The sequence below is a fragment of the Opisthocomus hoazin genome, chromosome 6, assembly GCF_030867145.1.
Source record: "Opisthocomus hoazin isolate bOpiHoa1 chromosome 6, bOpiHoa1.hap1, whole genome shotgun sequence".
NCBI classification, from domain to species: Eukaryota; Metazoa; Chordata; class Aves; order Opisthocomiformes; family Opisthocomidae; genus Opisthocomus; species Opisthocomus hoazin.
The window spans coordinates 1,934,515-1,952,684 of NC_134419.1; the positions used below are offsets into that span (position 1 = coordinate 1,934,515).

The 18,170-nt window shown below is 61.3% G+C and overlaps 1 protein-coding gene across 1 annotated transcript; it reads right to left on the reverse strand.

The window, feature by feature from the left end:
* Positions 1–3,010: 3,010 nt before the first annotated feature.
* On the reverse strand, positions 3,011–5,416 carry GADD45A (growth arrest and DNA damage inducible alpha). The gene is made up of 4 exons (XM_075424041.1): positions 5,167–5,416; positions 4,943–5,044; positions 4,610–4,823; positions 3,011–3,230 (listed from the first exon to the last, which is right to left on the reverse strand). Exons 1-4 carry the CDS (start codon positions 5,208–5,210, stop codon positions 3,117–3,119), a joined length of 474 nt encoding a protein of 157 aa, XP_075280156.1. The 5' UTR covers positions 5,211–5,416; the 3' UTR covers positions 3,011–3,116.
* Between the last annotated feature and the right edge of the window lie 12,754 nt (positions 5,417–18,170).

Sequence of the window (18,170 nt, forward strand, 5' to 3'; positions counted from 1 at the left end):
TGTCTTACGTTGCATATTTGGCATTTCTACATTAAATTGTATACAGATTGTTGATATATATTGAGAAATTACGTGTTTAACGATGTTCTTTAACAAAACAGTTCAAAAATTGATGTACAAGACAGACAAAAAATTGTACTGCTTATTACGTGCAAATTATTTTTATAATTAGAGTATTTTTCTAGTGGCAATTTGAAAAACAGTAACGTAGAGCCACACTAATTTTTCTTTACTGTGTTTGTGTCTATTGTTTTGTAACACACCTTAAGAGTGGTTTTGACACCCTTGCAGCGCCGGGACAAGAGCTGTGCAGGCATCTCTTCCACGCTTGCTTACGTGGCCGGAGAAGAATTGCTCGTAGGTGGCCACGATCACATCACTGATTAAAAACACCGTGCCGGGGGGGTGGGTTTCAGGTGCTTTCTCAGTTTTAGGTGCGAGACTTGACATCTGTAGCTGCCTGCTTCTGACGGCGTTTAATATATAGATTTTTGGGTAAATTTTTTGTTTTTTCAATGCAATCTATAGGGGCACGCGAAAGCCAGAGTGGTTTTGTCTGCACTTTGCTCTTTGGCTATAAATACTCCCGTGAAAGACCAGGGATTGTAAAATTCGGGGGAAATACAGACTCTGCCCTGGCTGAATGAAAAAAGGAGAAATGAGACCATCAGCTGCTGGGGGAAACCCATGGAGGCGGCACGGCTGTGCCGCCCTGCTTGTTTTATCTCCATGCCACTCCGGAATGGGGATTTATTCTTTTTTTTTTTCTCCCCCCATAGATTAAGCAGCCAGCTTATTATTTGTGGGTTTTCTCTGTTTTTTTTCTACTTTGCCCCTTCAGTGCTGTGCTGCGTTAAAGGGAGAAGAGCTGCTTGGGGGTTCCTATTTATTACAGACCCTTGGTAAAGCCTTGGTTCAGTGGGAGGATGGGGGCAGAATTTCTGGTTTTCTTTCTTTTTTTATTACTTTCCGCATCCCTTGTCAATCCCGAGGCAATCCTGACCCATCCCTCACCTGGCTTAGCTCGGCGTGCCAGGCTTGGGGCTGCCGTCCCCATCGCAGCCCGGCTGCTCCGCATGCTGCCCCGTGCCAGAAATGATTTGGTTTTCCTTCAACGCGTCCCTCCCTCTCGATGCTTTTCGGTTTTGAGGCCGCAGTTCGGTTTCCAGAGCTTTTATTTATACCTACAGCGATGCGTACGTAACGTGGTGCCCAGAATGGCCCCGTCCCCACACGCGGCGGGGAGCCAGAGCAGGACCCTGAGCTTGGCTGCAGCACACAATTAGCCCAAAATTGGACAAAATTAGCCCAAAATTGGATAAAATAAGCCCAAAATCAGCGCCGGGCAGAGCAGCAGCTCGAGTGCAGCTCTCCAGGCCCCGCTCCGGCGTACGCAGCCGTCCCATCGCCGCGTGCGGCTGCCGCTTACTCCTGTGTTTGGCTGGTGACGGGGATCAGCGTCCTTCCCAGGACAGGATGTGCCCCCTTCCCTTCGCCGCTGCCTCCCCGGCGTTGTCCAGGGCCACCCACGGGTGCTGGCCAGGCCTTTGGTGACGTGGGGACAGGGGCTGGGGGCGACGTCGGGAGACGTTGGGGGGTTCTGCTCAAGGTAGAACTCGGTGAAATTGCAAATATTTGTGATTAATTCAATCCACCCGTCCTCTGTTACCGCTTCGGAAACAGCGTACGGCGGCAGCGGAGGGCGAAGCCCCCCCGAGCGGGCTTTGTGGGTGTCTGGGGTCAGGCGTGGTTGAATTTTTCCCTCGCTTGCTGACATTTGTGCTGCTCAAGATGGCTTCTACCAACACGTGCCTGGCAGGGCTGTGGGTCCGGCGAGCTGGGAAAGCCCGGTGCCGGTCACCGGCATCCCGGGGGGTTCTCCTGCTCTCCAAGGGCCTGGATGGAGGTCTCTGCCCCACGGCCTACAGCTTTTATTGCACGCCAGCGTATGTATGTCATCAAAGGGGAGCCTGGCACAGAAACCTCCTCCCCCCGCAGGGTTTGCAGCCGTCGGTGGTGCCACTCTTGGATCAACGCCTTCCCGGGAAAGGAATCGCCGGGCCAAGTTTCCCTGCTACGCAGAACGGGGTTTCCCCAGCTTCCCAGATGACTTGGGCTCTGCGGGAGCCTTGGAGCCGCAGGAATAACGCTTTCCCTTGGGGTTTTTTGGTTTTTTTTTAATTTCAAGTGGCAGCGTTGAAGAAAAATAAATAATATTCCCAGCGTTTCGTGCAGCACCTCAGCTGCTGGGTCAGTTCGTGGCAAGGGAAAACCCCCCCGGGACCAGCACAGCAGGGCCTGGCCCGGGGCCGGGAGGAGGAGGCAGCTGCCCAGGGAGCGCGTTGGGCTCTACGCCGGCATGGGGGGGAAGGAGAGAAAAACTCAGGGCTGGAGTTTCAACTTTATTTCAAAAAAACCCCAAACAAACAAAACCAAAAACCCATAAAACAAAACACGCTCTAATTTCAAACACTTCTATTAAAGTAGTGGCTTTTAACAGCCAACTGTTAAGAGGTGGGTGGTTGCAGGCCGACGGCGTAAGGGCAATCGGGCTCTCAAACCTCGGAGTATAAATAGTTTTTTTCATCAATATCATAAAATAACTTATTATATATCCTAGCATAAAAACTTGAGCATTAACATCCCAAAAATATAATAAAATTGCTTGTAAAATGGTTCCATTAACCCTTTTTTGCTCTTTAAGGTATTCTGTAAGGTTAAGTTGCACTTTGAGGAGCGGTGAAGGGCACGGGGGGGGGGTTTCTGTGGGTAACGTGGCCAAGCGGCCCCCCGGCACGGCTCATCCCGCCGGCGCTGCCCATCCCGCTTGGCTCCACGCTCATCCCCGTCGCCGCGCAGCCGCTTTTCTTCAGTCCCACACAACAAGCAGCTCAACGCCGGCCTGCCCACCCCCCCCGTCCCGCCCTCCACATCGGTTTTTGAACTTCTTTTTGGTGGTGGTGGTGGTGTTTTTGTTTGTCGTTCCGCCCCCCCCCCCCCCCCCCCCAGCTCCCCGCAATCCTCGTGCCGGGGCAGGGAGTTCCTTCCTGAGCAACCACTGAAATATTGCAAAACCTCAGTGCAATTGGGTTCGGCGGGCGGCGGGGCCGGCGCGGTCACCGCTCGGGGAGGTTGACGACGGGCACCCACTGATCCGTGCAGCGACGCTCGCGGCAGAAGCACATCAGCTGACTCAGCGCCGGGTCCTTCCACTGCGAGGCATGGGGGTTCTGCAACAGGGGGGAGAGAGAGAGAAAAGCTGGGACAGAGGAGTAAAAATCAACCCTCCCCACAGAAAGAAAAAGCACGGCGGAAAGCCCGGGAGCGTGAATCATCTTCAGTGATCGCGGCGCAGAGGCAAACAAACAAACCAAGCCCAGAAGCGTGCGAGGCGTTTGGCAGCCTCGGACTCCAGTGCAGGAGCTGGGAAATAAAAAAAGAGAAAAAGGAGGAAAAAAAAAAAGAGAGAGAAAAAGGAGGAAAAAAAAAGAGAGAGAAAAAGGGAAAAGAGAGAAAAAGGGAAAAGAGAGAAAAAGGGAAAAGAGAGAAAAAGGGAAAAGAGAGAAAAAGGGAAAAGAGAGAAAAAGGGAAAAGAGAGAAAAAGGGAAAAGAGAGAAAAAGGGAAAAGAGAGAAAAAGGGAAAAGAGAGAAAAAGGGAAAAGAGAGAAAAAGGGAAAAGAGAGAAAAAGGGAAAAGAGAGAAAAAGGGAAAAGAGAGAAAAAGGGAAAAGAGAGAAAAAGGGAAAAGAGAGAAAAAGGGAAAAGAGAGAAAAAGGGAAAAGAGAGAAAAAGAGAAAAGAGAGAAAAAGAGAAAAGAGAGAAAAAGAGAAAAGAGAGAAAAAGAGAAAAGAGAGAAAAAGAGAAAAGAGAGAAAAAGAGAAAAGAGAGAAAAAGAGAAAAGAGAGAAAAAGAGAAAAGAGAGAAAAAGAGAAAAGAGAGAAAAGAGAGAAAAAGAGAAAAAAAAGAGAGAAAAAGAGAAAAAAAAAGAGAGAAAAAGAGAAAAAAAAAGAGAGAAAAAGAGAAAAAAAAAAGAGAGAGAGAAAAAGAGAAAAAAAAAAGAGAGAGAGAAAAAGAGAAAAAAAAAAGAGAGAGAAAAAGAGAAAAAAAAAAGAGAGAGAGAAAAAGAGAAAAAAAAAAGAGAGAGAGAAAAAGAGAAAAAAAAAAAGAGAGAGAGAAAAAGAGAAAAAAAAGAGAGAGAGAAAAAGAGAAAAAAAAAAAGAGAGAGAAAAAGAGAAAAAAAAAAAGAGAGAGAAAAAGAGAAAAAAAAAAAGAGAGAGAAAGAAAAAGCCAGTTTCCCGGGGGCCGTCGCCGGTTCGGCGGGACCCCCTGCGGCCGCGGGCCCGAGCCCCGGGCGAGGGCGGCCGCCGCGCCCCGGGCGCCGTCAGTTCCGGTTTTGCCAAGTGGCATTCGGGAACCACGCTCGGTTCCCGGCTGGGCCGGATAAGGAGACGTGCCCGGCGCCTTCATCACCGGCACTGGAAAGACGGGTTACGCCTCGCCAGCCCAGCGCCGGGGCCACGCGTCGCCCGCCCCTCGGCGGGACCCGGGGCCGCGCGTGGGTCCCCGTCGCGGCGCGGAAGCCATCGCGGGGGGCTCGGCGCCCCGCTCACCGTGACCAGGACGCAGTGGAGGTCGGCGGGGGGCTCGGGGCCGGCGGCGGGGAGCAGGAGCTGGGCCAGGCGCGCCGGGTTGCTGACGCGCAGGATGTCGATGTCGTTCTCGCAGCAGAAGGCCTGGATCAGGGTGAAGTGGATCTGCAGGGCCGCGTCCCCCTCCTCCTCCTCGTCGGCGGCCAGCAGGCACAGCACCACGTTGTCGGGGTCCCTGCGGGGGACAGCGGGCGGTCACCGGCGGGGACCCCGGGGGTGGGGGTCACACCGGGGGTGGGAGTCACAGCGGGGGTGGGGGGGACACACCGGGGACTGGGGGGGGGGGTCACTCACACGTTGAGCAGCTTGGCGGCCTCGTAGACGCCGAGGGTGAGGCTCCGCTGGCTCAGCGCCTTGCTCAGCACCTCCTCCAGCGCGTCCCCCGCCTGCTCCATCCTGCCGCCGGGACAAGCGGGGACAGGCCGCCGTCACCCGGGGCCGGTCGTCACCCGGGGCCGGTCGTCACCCGGGGCCGGCCAACCCCCCCCCCCCCCCCCCCCCCCCCGCCGTGCCCGTACCTCCCGGCGCTGCGGCGGTCGCCAGGCAGCTCCTCCAGAGTCATAGTGCAGCCGCGGGGAGGTGCCGCTCCCGCCGCCCGCTCCGCGCCGCCGCCGCCTCTGCGGCACAAAGGCGCCCCGCAGGCGCTAGCCGACCCGCGCCCGGCCAATCCGCGTCGGGGTCATTTGCATACTTCCCGCTCACTGGTCGATGCAAATGAGGCCGCTCCCCTTCGCCGCCGAGACTGACCCCGCGCCGCGGTTACCGACCGGGCCGCCACGGGGAACCGGCGGGGCGGCGGCTGCTGATTGGCTGCGGGAGGGAGGGGCGTGGCCTGAGGAGGGAGCGGGGCTTGGGAATTGGGGTTGCGGACGCCGGTTCGAGTCCCGGCTCCACGTACCCCGTTCCCCACACCGGCACTGCGAGGGCTGGGGGGCTCGCCCAGCCCGGCCCAGTTCCCAGGGACTGTGGGGCGAAGGCGGCGTTGTAAACCTCCCCGCTCTGTCCCCCTGTCCCGGGCTGGGCCGTGGGCAGGCCTCGGGGCCGGTGCTTGGCCACCGGCCGCTCCCGTGGCCTGAGTTGGCGGCAGGCATCGGCGAAGCCTGGAGATACCCGGAGATAACGGCTGAGCGTGCGGGCCCTTCGCTTCGGAGCCGCCGCGGAGGACGGGCGGGCACGTCGCCATCCCGCCAGTCGCGCCTCTCGCTCCGGCGTTGCGCGGCGCAGAGCTCGCCCTGGCAAAGCTGAACGCCTTCCCTGTGCCGCGGTCACCCGTCAGGGCCCCGAAGGCCGCCAGATTCCCTTCAAATTCACCGTTAGGGCGCAGCTGTCCATCTCCCCCGCAGCCCCGCTCGTGCCATTCCCCTTCCAGCGAACGCCAACACGCGCGGGAATTATCCCCGCCAGCTCTTTCAGACCGCGGCACGCGATGCCGGGCAGCGTCCGGTGCGATCTGTAGCGCTGGCGGCGGTGAAAGCAGACGGTGTTTTGACGCACGGTGAGGGATGATGCGATTTAACCCACCGCCCTGGAGAGCGTCTGCGACGGCGGGGACACGAGCGCGAGGGGCTGCAGCCCCCCGAGTGCCGCCATCCTCCCAGGAACTCACCATTTCCTTCGCGCGGGCGCCGGCTTTCACGCCTGCGGTGTCTCCCAGGACGTGGTTTCTGATCTGTGCCTCTGCTGTGCCATGTTTCGCTGTGTTGAGCAGGCGTGGGGAGGTCGGGCGCTGGGCGAGCCCTTTGCACCCGGTCCCTGCCCTTGGGGGTCACCCCAGGCCTTGCCCTGAGGACACCCCACCGCCTCTTCTACTCTTGGGACACTGGCGTTGGACACAGAGGAGGCAAATGAGGCAGCAGAGCCCGAAAATACGCGCTCGGTGTGTAGCAAACCGGTGTTTCGCTTCCAGCCTTGCCGGCCAGGAAAGCCAAGGTGGCCTGGGGAGAAACCCCCAACTTTGGAGGCACCTTGAGCAGCTCTGGCGTGAGCTTGCTCTCCATGAGGAAGAACTTCTTCCCTCTGAGGGTGCCGGAGCCCTGGCCCAGGCTGCCCAGGGAGGCTGTGGAGTCTCCTTCTCTGGAGATATTCCAGCCCCGCCTGGACGTGGTGCTGTGCAGCCTGCTCTGGGTGACCCTGCTTGGGCAGGGGGTTGGGCTGGGGGATCCCCAGGGGTCCCTTCCAACCCCTGCCATGCTGGGATTCTGGGATTCTGTGAGCCGGGCCGGCACGGCGTGTGCTCACTGCTCAGACCCGCACCATGTTTGCCGCGGGGCAAGGTCCCGGGTGCAGACGCCCGGTGTTGGGCACCCATGTCACCCTCCTGCACGGCCACGCGGCCAGGGGAGCGGGACGGCACCGACACCTCGGGCCGGGCGGGCAGCAGCAGCGCGGTGCCCGGCACCTTCCCGACGCGAGCAGCGAGGAGAGGCAGGCAGCAGCTCCGGAGCACGGCCGGCGTTCCTGGCGCCTGCGGCTCGGCGTGCGTCCCGCCGTAAGGAGCGATTCGTTTCCTCTCGCCGGTTTGCCTCCTGCGCGGGCGCGTTGTAATTTCCCAGTGAGTCACAGGCACTGCAGCCTGCGCTAACGCTTCCAAGAAGCTCCTTTCCAGAGCGCGGTCCGAAGCCTGCAATAGTCCGACGCTCCAGAGTTATCCCGACTCGTCACGCCGGCGGCGGGGACAGTGGCATTTTGGCAGAGCCACCAACGCGCCGGGCCGTGCTACGCCGGCCGGTCCCGCAGCCGGGGCGTGCTGAGCCAAGGCACGGAGTGGTGCTGGGGGCAGGTACGGTGCCAGCGACCCTGCTTGGGCAGGGGGTTGGACTGGATGACCCACAGAGGTCCCCTCCAACCTGACCATTCTGTGATTCTGTGATTCTGTGACCCCCCCCTGCGAATACCCCGACGGGGGGAGCCGCGCTGGGCTCTTCTCGGCCGCCGCTGCGGTGAAGCAATGCTCCGCGTCGGCCGGAGCTGCCAGACCACCCTGCAGCTGGGTGCTCCTGCTTGCCCCTCCGATGCTGACTTCGCTAAACTCCCGGCGTTTGAGCCCGGCGGAGGGGACCCGCTCCCCCAGCCCCCCCCAGCCAGCAGCCTGCCGGGGGGTGGGCAGCACCTCGCCCTCGCCGGCCCCTCCGCAGGGCTTCCAAGCTTGGGGTCGGACTTGGGGTTTCTCCAGAACTTACTTTTGCTGCCATATGGGCCGTCTCAGCTGGGCAGACCTCCGGGGAGGATTTCTTCTGACGGGAGCTGTGTCAAAGATCACGCTTGCTCAGCTGTCGCACCTAGAAGCCGCCCTGCTCCCGCAGCGAGTGCCAAGGCGCTTGCCCAACGCGGGCTGCGAGCCAAGGCGGTCCCACCGGCTCCGGCGGGACCCTCGGTGGTCCCTCGCCGAGCTTTTGGCCGCGTGTGCTCCGAAGGTTTGCTCGCGTCGGCGTTTTCCTGCGGCTCGTGAGCAGCAGCCGCCGTTTTCCGAGGCGGTGTTTGCTGACGCGCGGTGCGGCGTGCGGGTGAGCGCAGCGGAGCGGCGTTCGGTGTGCGGCTCGCAGAATCGCTGAATTAGCCATTGGGAAAACCGGATTTGGGCACGAAACCGTTTTCCGCAGCAGAAGGTAGAAAATGATTTCAGTAGCCCCTCGGTTGTGCTGGCTGCGGCGAGGAAAGCTCCCCAAAGCTTGCGTGTGTTCCCCCGGCTCGGCTCTCGCTGCCCATTGCCCCGCCGCCGCGGCCCTGATGAGATTCGACGCGACGTAACGAAGCCCACGGCGTCGGGAGAAAGGGATAAAAGCCTCTTTTGCATCAGGTGGAGGGGCGGCAGATGGCAGGACCGCGGCGAAACAGGTGGAAGCATTGTGTGGTGACCCTCCGAATTAAGCTCGGTTAATTTGCTGGGTCTCTATTAGCAACTCAAGTCTCCGGCTCCACTGCGAGGGCTCAGATTGTATCTCGCAGGCGGGTTGGCCACACAGCCCCATCTGGGGCTGGCCGCAGAGCTAAATCTGTCTCGGAGGCAACTGGGAGGCAGCTGAAGCCTGTTTGCTCTCTCCCCAGCAGCAACTCCCCGACCCGCGCCGGTAATGACGGCTGGCAACGCTCTGAGGCTGCGTTTTCCCCGCAGGGTTCCTGGCTGGGGACAGTTTTCCTTCCCTGCCTTTGCCCAGAGAATCAGCAAGGGTGCTCGGGAGGTGCGTGGGTCCCTTCTGCTTTGCAGCGGGGAGAGAAAGAGCCGGGCTGGGGATGCAGCGCGGCGGCCGGCCTGGGGAGCCCGGGATGGGGTCGGACCCACAGTTGTCCCTCGGCCAGCTCCTGGCTGGCAGCTGCCGCTAAACCTTCCTTTCATCGCCTGCCAAAAAGCATCCGGGGCGTTTTGTCCCCCCCCTGCCCATTAATCCTGACTGTCACGATTCGCCAGGCTGCTGCCCGCAACCCCCTCCGCACCACAGAGACAGGGAGGGGGCCGGGAGCTGCGTCAGGCTCAGCCAGGGGGCTTGGCTCTGTCCCCCATGCTGGCAGACCCCCAGCCCCAAATGTTCTCCGAGGCCGTGGGTTTTGGCTGCTTGGTGGTGCGAGGCAGCCGGCAGAGCTCTGGGTGGAGGGGCAGGGATTTAGGAGGTGCCTGCTCGGGTCCTGCCTGCGGTTCAGGCGGGGTGCTGCTGTGGGAGGACGCTCACAGAATCACAGGATCCCAGCGTGGTCGGGGTTGGCAGGGACCTCTGTGGGTCACCCAGCCCAACCCCCTGCCCAAGCAGGGTCACCCAGAGCCGGCTGCACAGCACCGCGTCCAGGTGGGTCTGGAATATCTCCAGAGAAGGAGACTCCACAGCCTCCCTGGGCAGCCTGGGCCAGGGCTCCGTCACCCTCAGAGGGAAGAAGTTCTTCCTCATCTTCAGCTGGAACTTCCCATGCTCCAGTTTGTGCCCGTTGCCCCTTGTCCTGTCGCTGGGCACCACTGGAAAGAGTCTGGCCCCGGCCTCCTGACACCCACCCTGCAGATATTTAGAGGCATTTCTAAGGTCCCCTCGCAGCCTTCTCTTCTCCAGGCTGAACAAGCCCAGCTCCCTCAGCCTCTCCTCGTAGGAGAGATGCTCCAGTCCCCTCCTCATCCTCGTAGCCCTCCACTGGACTCTCTCCAGTAGCTCCTCATCTTTCTTGAACTGGGGAGCCCAGCACTGGACACAGCACTGCAGATGGGGCCTCTCCAGGGCAGAGCAGAGGGGGAGGAGAACCTCCCTCGCCCTGCTGCCCACACTCCTCTTGATGCACCCCAGGATCCCATTGGCCTTCTTGGCACCCAGGGCACGCTGCTGGCTCATGGTCACCCTGTCGTCCCCCAGCACTCCCAGTCCCTCTCCGCAGAGCTGCTCTCCAGCAGGTCCGCCCAAGCCGACGTTCTCGGCCAGCTGCAGAAGAGCACCATAATTGAAGTTTTTGGGAATGAGACCAAACACCGCACGGTGTCAGTGCCTAAGCACTGTCACTGCCGAAGGGGCCAGCAACCAGCCAGTCCCCCCCCACAGCGCCGTGCCGGGGGCCTTCCACCTCCCCTTTCACTCAGCTCCGTGTCATCCCCACGCTCGTGTGGCCCCGTTCCCATTTTCAGCGAAGTCCCCATCCGCTCCCTCGGTCCCCTGCCTTGCCCTGCCCCCCGTGGGACCTTTCACCGTCTCCGTGGACCCCCCCAGCCATCCCGTTGCTGCGTGAAGGTCGCGGGCCTGGCGCTCCCGCACCGCCGAGCGGCACAGCACCCCGGCGACGCTCACGTAGCGGGGCCGTGCGTTCCGGGTTAGGGTCTCCAGTCCCCCCCGTGAATCTCCCGGGTAACAGGGGCTGCGAAGCAAACGCCAGCTTGCACATTCCCCGGGGCGGCCTCTGGTCCCACGGTCACTGCCTTTTCCCAGCGGCGCCCGGTCCCGTGTCGCTGAGCCGACCCCCCGCTCTTTCCAGCCGGTGCAGGCAGCAGCATCCACGTTCACCTTCCCGGGGCGGCCCGGACCCCTGCAGGATTAGACCCCCCCCCCCAGCCTCCGACCTCGGCCAACCTCGGCACGCTCGGCAGCAAGGGCAGAGGTGGGGGGCCCACGGACGGAGCCCGCAGCCCACGCAGCCCTGCGCCCGGCCACGGCGGGGGTAGGGGCTGCGGGTGGGCTGCTGGCAGCCAGCCTGGGCGCTGGCAGCGTGCCCCCAAGGCACGGAAACCACCCAAAAAACAAGACCAGCAGCTGGAGTTCGGGGAAGGGCGGGCGAGCACGGCTCCCGACGGGGGGGCACAGGGGCTCGATGCCATCATGGTGGTGGGAGCCCTAAGACAAAACACCGTTTTCCCCCTGTTTTCTTTAGAGGAGTTTCTCCACCCCTGATGGAAGAAAAAGCGGGGTTCAGCTGAAGCAGTCGCTGCTGGGGTTCGGGGTTTGACTTCGGCCAGTGCCCGGGAGCGCTTGGAAGCACGGCCCCAACTGGGTTTGGCTCCAGAGCCGGGCACCGTGCCCGCGGCTTTCCTAACCGCCCGGGTTGCCCGCGTCCGGCCGAGAGCCCGGCTCGGTGGCCCTTCACGGGCGGCGAGGAGCAGGGACACCGCACTTCCCTGCCAGAGGCATTCGCCTTTCCCAGCGGATGCAGGGAGAAGCCTGGCCCAAGCAGGAGCCGTGCCCGCTCCCCACGGCCGTGGGGTCGGGTTGTGTGTGGGAGGGGGGGTAGCTGTCCCCCGTATCCCAGGTCCCAGCCCCAGGAGAGCGGGTGCGGGCTCAGGAATAGAGGGGTGCTGCCGATTTGATACTAAACTGAGCTGACTGGTCTGGGATGGGGCGTTTGGTGCAGCGCTGGGCTCCCGGCACCGGCAGCAAACAGGAGGGAGGCTGGGGGCGAGCGCCAGCCGTCCCCCCCCACGACCCCATCCATGTGCGTGAAAGGGGCAAAAGCTGGGGTGCGGGACCCCACGGTCAGGATAACGCCGTTGGCTGCTCTTTGCACCGCAGGGCTGGCTGCGGACTCCTGACGGGGGGGGTTTACCTCTCCCAAAGGCGGGGGTGCCGGGATCTGGGGGCGCGGGGGTCTGGGATGTGTTGACCCGACCCCGGTTTGCCAGCGCTCAGCACATTCCTGCTGTCCTCTGCGGTGCCGAAGCATCGCCGGAAGGGATTCGGGTCTCACCGGCCACGCCGGGGTTTGGCAGCGGGTTGCGGTGCTGAGCGGGCTGGCAGCAGCCTGCGCTGGGCACCGCAGAAAATGCCGAAGCCCAGAGGGTGCTGCCGGCCGTGCCCCTCGAGCTGGGGGGGTTTCACTCACCTGGGCCTGAAGTTTGACAGCAGAGGCCCAGGGATTTGGGGACAGCGGTCACACCCCTGCAAACGGGAAACACAAGCGGGAGCCCCGGGAGCGCTTCACCCTGGGCAGCTGCGGGCAGCTGGGGCTCAGGCAGCTCCTGGTGCTCGTTAATTCGGGGCGGCAGAAAACAGTGCTGCTCCCTGAAACCTGGAACGTGCCGGGAGGGCGGCTGCCGCTCCTGGCACCGACGTTCCCTCTGCCCGCGCCCGCCGCTGCCGTCCCGGGCCAGGGATGCATCCCTACATCCCTTCTCTCCGGGTGAGGAGGGGGTTTTTCCTTCCCTCTCCTTTTCCTTCCCCTCTGCGGATGCCCCCACAGCCCACCTGGCCGGGGGACGTGGCAGCCTGGGCTGCGGTGCTGGCAGGCCGGGCACACACCGCAGCGATGGGCGCTTGCGTGAGCCCTCCCGCCTGGCTCGGCGCCGAAGCCCCGGCAGCGCCGGGCAAAGTCCTGGAGCCGGGACATCCCCTCGCCGCCCGCGGTGCCGCTCCCCAGATAAAGCCGCGGGAAAAGGCAAACCCAAACTTTGTCCTATTTAATAGCAGCGTGGAATCATAAAATAGCCCACGAGTGGCATTTGCATGAGTAAACACTCTCCTGCCCCGCGCGCTTCCTCCGCAGAGAAATCGGCTTCGTGGGGAATTGCTGCAGGAGCCACCCCGGCAGCCACCAGCCCCCCGGTGCTGCCTCCAACGGGGACGTTCCCGTTCATCAAGCGCTTTGCTGTCCCCTGGGGCTGCGGGAAAGCCCCAGAGTGACAGCGGGGAGGGGTGGGTGTGTGTCCCCTCCAAACCCTGCTACCAAGCAGTGCCACTCACGGGAAAACAGAGATGGGGTTTTCTTCACCCTTTCAGTTAGTCATGCTCATGGCTGTTCTCTGAATAGCAGGCAGGTCATGCGGGCACAGGGTGTGAGTTTACATTAATGTCACAGAATCCCAGCATGGTGGGGTTGGAAGGGACCTGGGGATCCCCCAGCCCAACCCCCTGCCCAAGCAGGGTCACCCAGAGCAGGCTGCACAGCACCGCGGCCAGGCGGGGCTGGAATATCTCCAGAGAAGGAGACTCCACAGCCTCCCTGGGCAGCCTGGGCCAGGGCTCCGTCACCCTCAGAGGGAAGAAGTTCTTCCTCGGGTTCAGCTGGAACTTCCCATGCTCCAGTTTGTGCCCGTTGCCCCTTGTCCTGTCGCTGGGCACCACTGGAAAGAGTCTGGCCCCGTCCTCCTGACCCCCACCCTGCAGATAATTATCGGCACTTCCAAGGTCCCCTCTCAGCCTTCTCTTCTCCAGGCTGAACAAGCCCAGCTCCCTCAGCCTCTCCTCGTAGGAGAGATGCTCCAGTCCCCTCCTCATCCTCGTAGCCCTCCACTGGACTCTCTCCAGTAGCTCCTCATCTTTCTTGAACTGGGGAGCCCAGCACTGGACACAGCACTGCAGATGGGGCCTCCCCAGGGCAGAGCAGAGGGGGAGGAGAACCTCCCTCGCCCTGCTGCCCACACTCCTCTTGATGCACCCCAGGATCCCATCGGCCTTCTTGGCACCCAGGGCACGCTGCTGGCTCACGGTCACCCTGTCGTCCCCCAGCACTCCCAGTCCCTCTCCGCAGAGCTGCTCTCCAGCAGCTCAGCCCCAGCCTGTACTGGTGCCTGGGGTTGTTCCTCCCCAGGTGCAGGACCCTGCCCTTGCCCTTGTTGAACCTCATCAGGTTCCTCTCTGCCCAACTCCCCAGCCTTTCCAGGTCTCGCTGGATGGCAGCGCAGCCGTCTGGTACATCAGCCACTCCTCCCAGCTTTGTGTCACCAGCAAACTCACTGCGGGCACGCTCCGTCCCTTCACCAGCTCATTTCGTGTGATTCTGTCTCCTAGGAAGCACTGAATGGGGAGAGCGTTTAGAAATAGAATCACACAATCATTAAGTTTGGGAAAGACCTCTAAGATCATCCAGTCCAACTGTCACCCCAACACCGCCAGGCCTCCCGAAGTGCCACATCCACACATTTTTTGAACCCCTCAAGGGACGGGGAGTCCCCCAGTGCCCTGGGCAGCCCGGTCCAGTGTTTTACAACTCTTTCGGTGGAGAAATTTTCCCTAATATCCAACGTGAACCTCCCCTGACGCAGCTTGAGGCCGCTTCCTCTCGTCCCGTCGCTGGAGACCTGGGAGCAGGGCCCCTGAGGTGGAGCCCCGGTCCGAGGGCCAGGCGGTACCGCCCCCTGCAGCGCGCCTGCAGGAAGCCATGCCGCAGACACGAAACCCGATTGAAACAGGCAGAGAAGGGTCAGAACGGCGGGACCCCGTGTTCCCGGGAGGCGGTGGCGGGGTTTCCGCGGGCGGCGGGGCGGGGAGCGCCGTGAGGTGAGGACGGGCCCGCACCCAGCCGCCATCTTGGGCCCGCGCGCGGCGCCGCCTGCCCGCGCCCCCTGGCGGCCGCCGGGAGCCTCGCGGGGCGCGGCCTGGCCGGCGCCTCCCGGTCCCCAAACCACGCTCTTCTTTATTACCAAAAACGAAAAAAAAAGTAATTTTGCAGCAAGCGAATAAATACCCAAGTTGCAACATGTCACGACACAGATGCCCAGCGTTTGCCGCCTGTCGCGGGGCTCGCTGCCGGGGGGCCACAGGCGCGGCCCTCCCGCGGCGCCCAAGATGGAGGCTGTGGGAGCAGTGGGAGCGGGGTGGGACGGAGGTGGGGGCATCCCCTCCGGGCAGCATCCCCTCAGCATCCCCTCCAGACGTCACCCTCTCCGGGCAGCATCTCCCCCCAGATGTGTCCCCCGGGGCCAGAGAGTGGTGGCGGCCCTGGGGGATGGGTCCAATCCAACCTGAACCTCCCCTGATGCAGCTCGAGGCCGTTGCCTCTCGTCCTGTCCCCACCTGCAAAGGGGACGAGGAGCTGCCCCTGCGCGGGCCCTGCCCCGGGAAGGAGCGGGTCGTTGGCCATGAGCCAGCAGCGTGCCCTGGCTGCCAAGAAGGCCGATGGGATCCTAGGGTGCATCAAGAGCAGTGTGGGCAGCAGGGCGAGGGAGGTTCTCCTTCCCCTCTGCTCTGCCCTGGGGAGGCCCCATCTGCAGTGCTGTGTCCAGTTCTGGGCTCCCCAGTTCAAGAAAGATGAGGAGCTACTGGAGAGAGTCCAGCGGAGGGCTACGAGGATGAGGAGGGGACTGGAGCATCTCTCCTAGGAGGAGAGGCTGAGGGAGCTGGGCTTGTTCAGCCTGGAGAAGAGAAGGCTGAGAGGGGACCTTAGAAATGCCTCTAAATATCTGCAGGGTGGGGGTCAGGAGGATGGGGCCAGACTCTTTCCAGTGGTGCCCAGCGACAGGACAAGGGCCAACGGGCACAAACTGGAGCATGGGAAGTTCCAGCTGAACCCGAGGAAGAACTTCTTCCCTCTGAGGGTGACGGAGCCCTGGCCCAGGCTGCCCAGGGAGGCTGTGGAGTCTCCTTCTCTGGAGATATTCCAGCCCCGCCTGGACGCGGTGCTGTGCAGCCGGCTCTGGGTGACCCTGCTTGGGCAGGGGGTTGGGCTGGGTGACCCACAGAGGTCCCTGCCAACCCCGACCATTCTGTGATTCTATTTCCATCTCGGGCATGCGGCGAGCACTGGGTGCTTGCATGGAGGACACTTTCCCAGCTGGTGCAGGGGCATCACTGCAGAGCGCTTGCAAACGGGGCAGCTGCAACCTGACAGCAAATTAGCACGTTAACTGAGTTTTAGCATTGCTAGTGTTGCAGAACTCAGTAAACTGGGAGGTGGGGAGACCTAGGGTTGCTTTATTTTCCACCAGCAAGCCCTTTGCTGTGCCTGCTGCAGCGCCGGGCATGCCGATAGCGAGGGCTCAGCCCGGGTGGGGGTTTGGGGAGCGGTGAGGGGACGCTTGGGCAGCTCTGCTGTGGGGCTCACGCATCCCACCCTCGTACCATCCCCTCAATCCAGGAGCTGGGGCTGTGAGAAAAACAGTGAATAACCCCAAACTCGTGACCCAGTCCCAGGGAAAGGTGCACGCAGCCATCCCCGCAGCCCGGGGCCCGCCGGCTGGGAACAGCGGCACTGCTGCCGGGCAGCCCTTCCCAGCGAAGGGACGGGGCAGAGAGCCTGGAGCAGCACCTTTCAGGCCAATCCTGCAACACAAACTTGCAACAAAGGTAATTTATTTTTTTTATATTCAGTTCTGCAGAGCCATTTAAAATAGGCATATTTTTTTTAATGAACGGTGCAAAGTTTTTTTTAAGGAATATACAAAATCAAATATTGGTGCTAGAGGTCCCAGGTGCTGGAGGATTCCCTCGTCCCGAAGCAGTCTGGCAGATCAGCCCCGTTCTGCAGCCGCTGGGAGAGCCAGGGGTGCTCACAGAGGCCAGGCCGGAGCGGCAGCAGCAAGCCGTGCCGGTTTTATTTTCATGTATTTCATTTTCATGGGATCTGCCCACACTTTTTAATTAATCTGAGGATTTTTGCCTCCTCTCCTGCTCAGGAGCAGTCTCTGGGCAGGAGACAGTTTTCTCGGGTTGATTTGCAGACTCGTGTAATGACTACCCCGCCTGCACGCATTCAAGTAAAGCAATTTCTAGCGTTGGTGTTACTGTGTGCCCCGTGCAGCCCCCTCCTCCCTTGCAGCTGGGCTGGGAGCTGGGAAAATACTGATTTTTCACAATTTTTCATTTGTTTTTTTGGCTGGGGCCTTTCCAGGGGCTGCAGCAGTGCCCGCTCCCGAGCGGTGGCCGGGCGTCGTGTGGAGTAGAGCCGGACCGATGGACTCTGCAGCTGAGGCACCCGGGGCTGCCGGAGGGTGACTGCAGGGTGGCAGCTTGGCGTGCAGGTCCCCATTTTCCACGGAAATCGCTCTTTGGGTGCCAGCCTTTCTGTCTCCCGGCCGGGTGCCAGGGCACGGGGGGAGCTGTCAATGCGGAGCGGCCGTGGGATGGCATCCCAGGGTGAAGGGGATGCTCCGGAGCGCTGCTCGGGAGACAGGGAGCGGGCTTGGGTCTATGCTGCTGGAAGAGGGCGAGCTGTGAACCAAAGGGCTCCTCTGAAGACTGAATAAAAATGGATTTTCCTTCAGGAAGGGGTTGCACGACTGCGAGGAGCCTCGGTGGGAGGGATCCCTGCCTCAAGTGGGGGATGAGAGCTCGTCGAGGCCTCGCAGGGCTGGCAGCGGCTCCCGGCGCGGCGCGGGTGCCAATCCCCACGTAGCCGCCCGCGTTGCAGGCAATGTGTTAATAACACTTTGTTCTTCGGCTCTTTCATCAGAGGCGCTCGGAGCGATTCACAGGCGGCAGTTGGTGCGTGCGGCACGCCCACGGTGAACAAAAATCCCTATTTTCCCCTCTTTTTTCGCAGGCGGGGGCTGCCCCGGTCTCTGCCGCGCGGGGAGGACTGGTGGCTCGAGCAAGCAGGGTCACTCCGTGGCTCTTTGTCACCAAAGTCTGGCTGCTCGCTGCAGGCTGTACAGCCCGCCACGATTTTTGGTCTTTTTTATTCAGCCAGAGTAGTGTCTGATTCTTCCTGCAGCCCTCCAACGTCTGATTTTAGGGATGTTTGTGGTTACATGAGCTGCGTCCCGGTGGGGTGGCCCTCCACGTCCCCCCTGCGCTGGGGCCCGTGCCTCGTTATCAGAGCGGGCAGCCCCACGCTGCTGCTTGCCCCCGCCGTGAACGGGACCCCCACCACGTGTGGGATCTCCGCTGCCGGCCCGGGGACCGTGCTTCCCGCAGCACCTTATCCAAGCCGGCAGCCCTGCAGCTCCCTGCTCGTTTGGCTCTCTATCTCGAGCAGCAGCCGCAGGGACCTCGTGGGACCTTGGTGTCCCCCAGGGGTCAGTACTGGGCCCAGTCTTGTTTAACTTCTTCATCAACGACCTGGATGAAGAGTTAGAGTGTACCCTCAGCAAGTTTGCTGGTGACACCAAACTGGGAGGAGTGGTAGATACACCAGAAGGCTGTGCTGCCATTCAGCGTGACCTGGATAGGCTGCAAAGCTGGGCAGAGAGGAACCTGATGAGGTTCAACAAGGGCGAATGCAGGGTCCTGCACCTGGGGAGGAACAACCCCAGGCACCAGTACAGGCTGGGGCTGACCTGCTGGAGAGCAGCTCTGCGGAGAGCGACCTGGGTGTCCTGGTGGACGACAGGGTGACCATGAGCCAGCAGTGTGCCCTGGCTGCCAAGAAAGCCAATGGGATCCTGGGGTGCATCAAGAAGAGTGTGGGCAGCAGG

What these genes read in the sequence shown, in the direction of transcription:
- GADD45A (XM_075424041.1), bottom strand. Translation starts at nt 5,210, where the DNA reads ATGACTCTGGAGGAGCTGCCTGGCGACCGCCGCAGCGCCGGGAG. An exon ending in GACCGCCGCAGCGCCGGGAG is followed by an intron (nt 5,045 to 5,166) that starts GTACGGGCACGG and finishes TCCCGGCGGCAG; the next exon opens with GATGGAGCAGGCGGGGGACG. An exon ending in TCCACTGCGTCCTGGTCACG is followed by an intron (nt 3,231 to 4,609) that starts GTGAGCGGGGCG and finishes CCCCTGTTGCAG; the next exon opens with AACCCCCATGCCTCGCAGTG.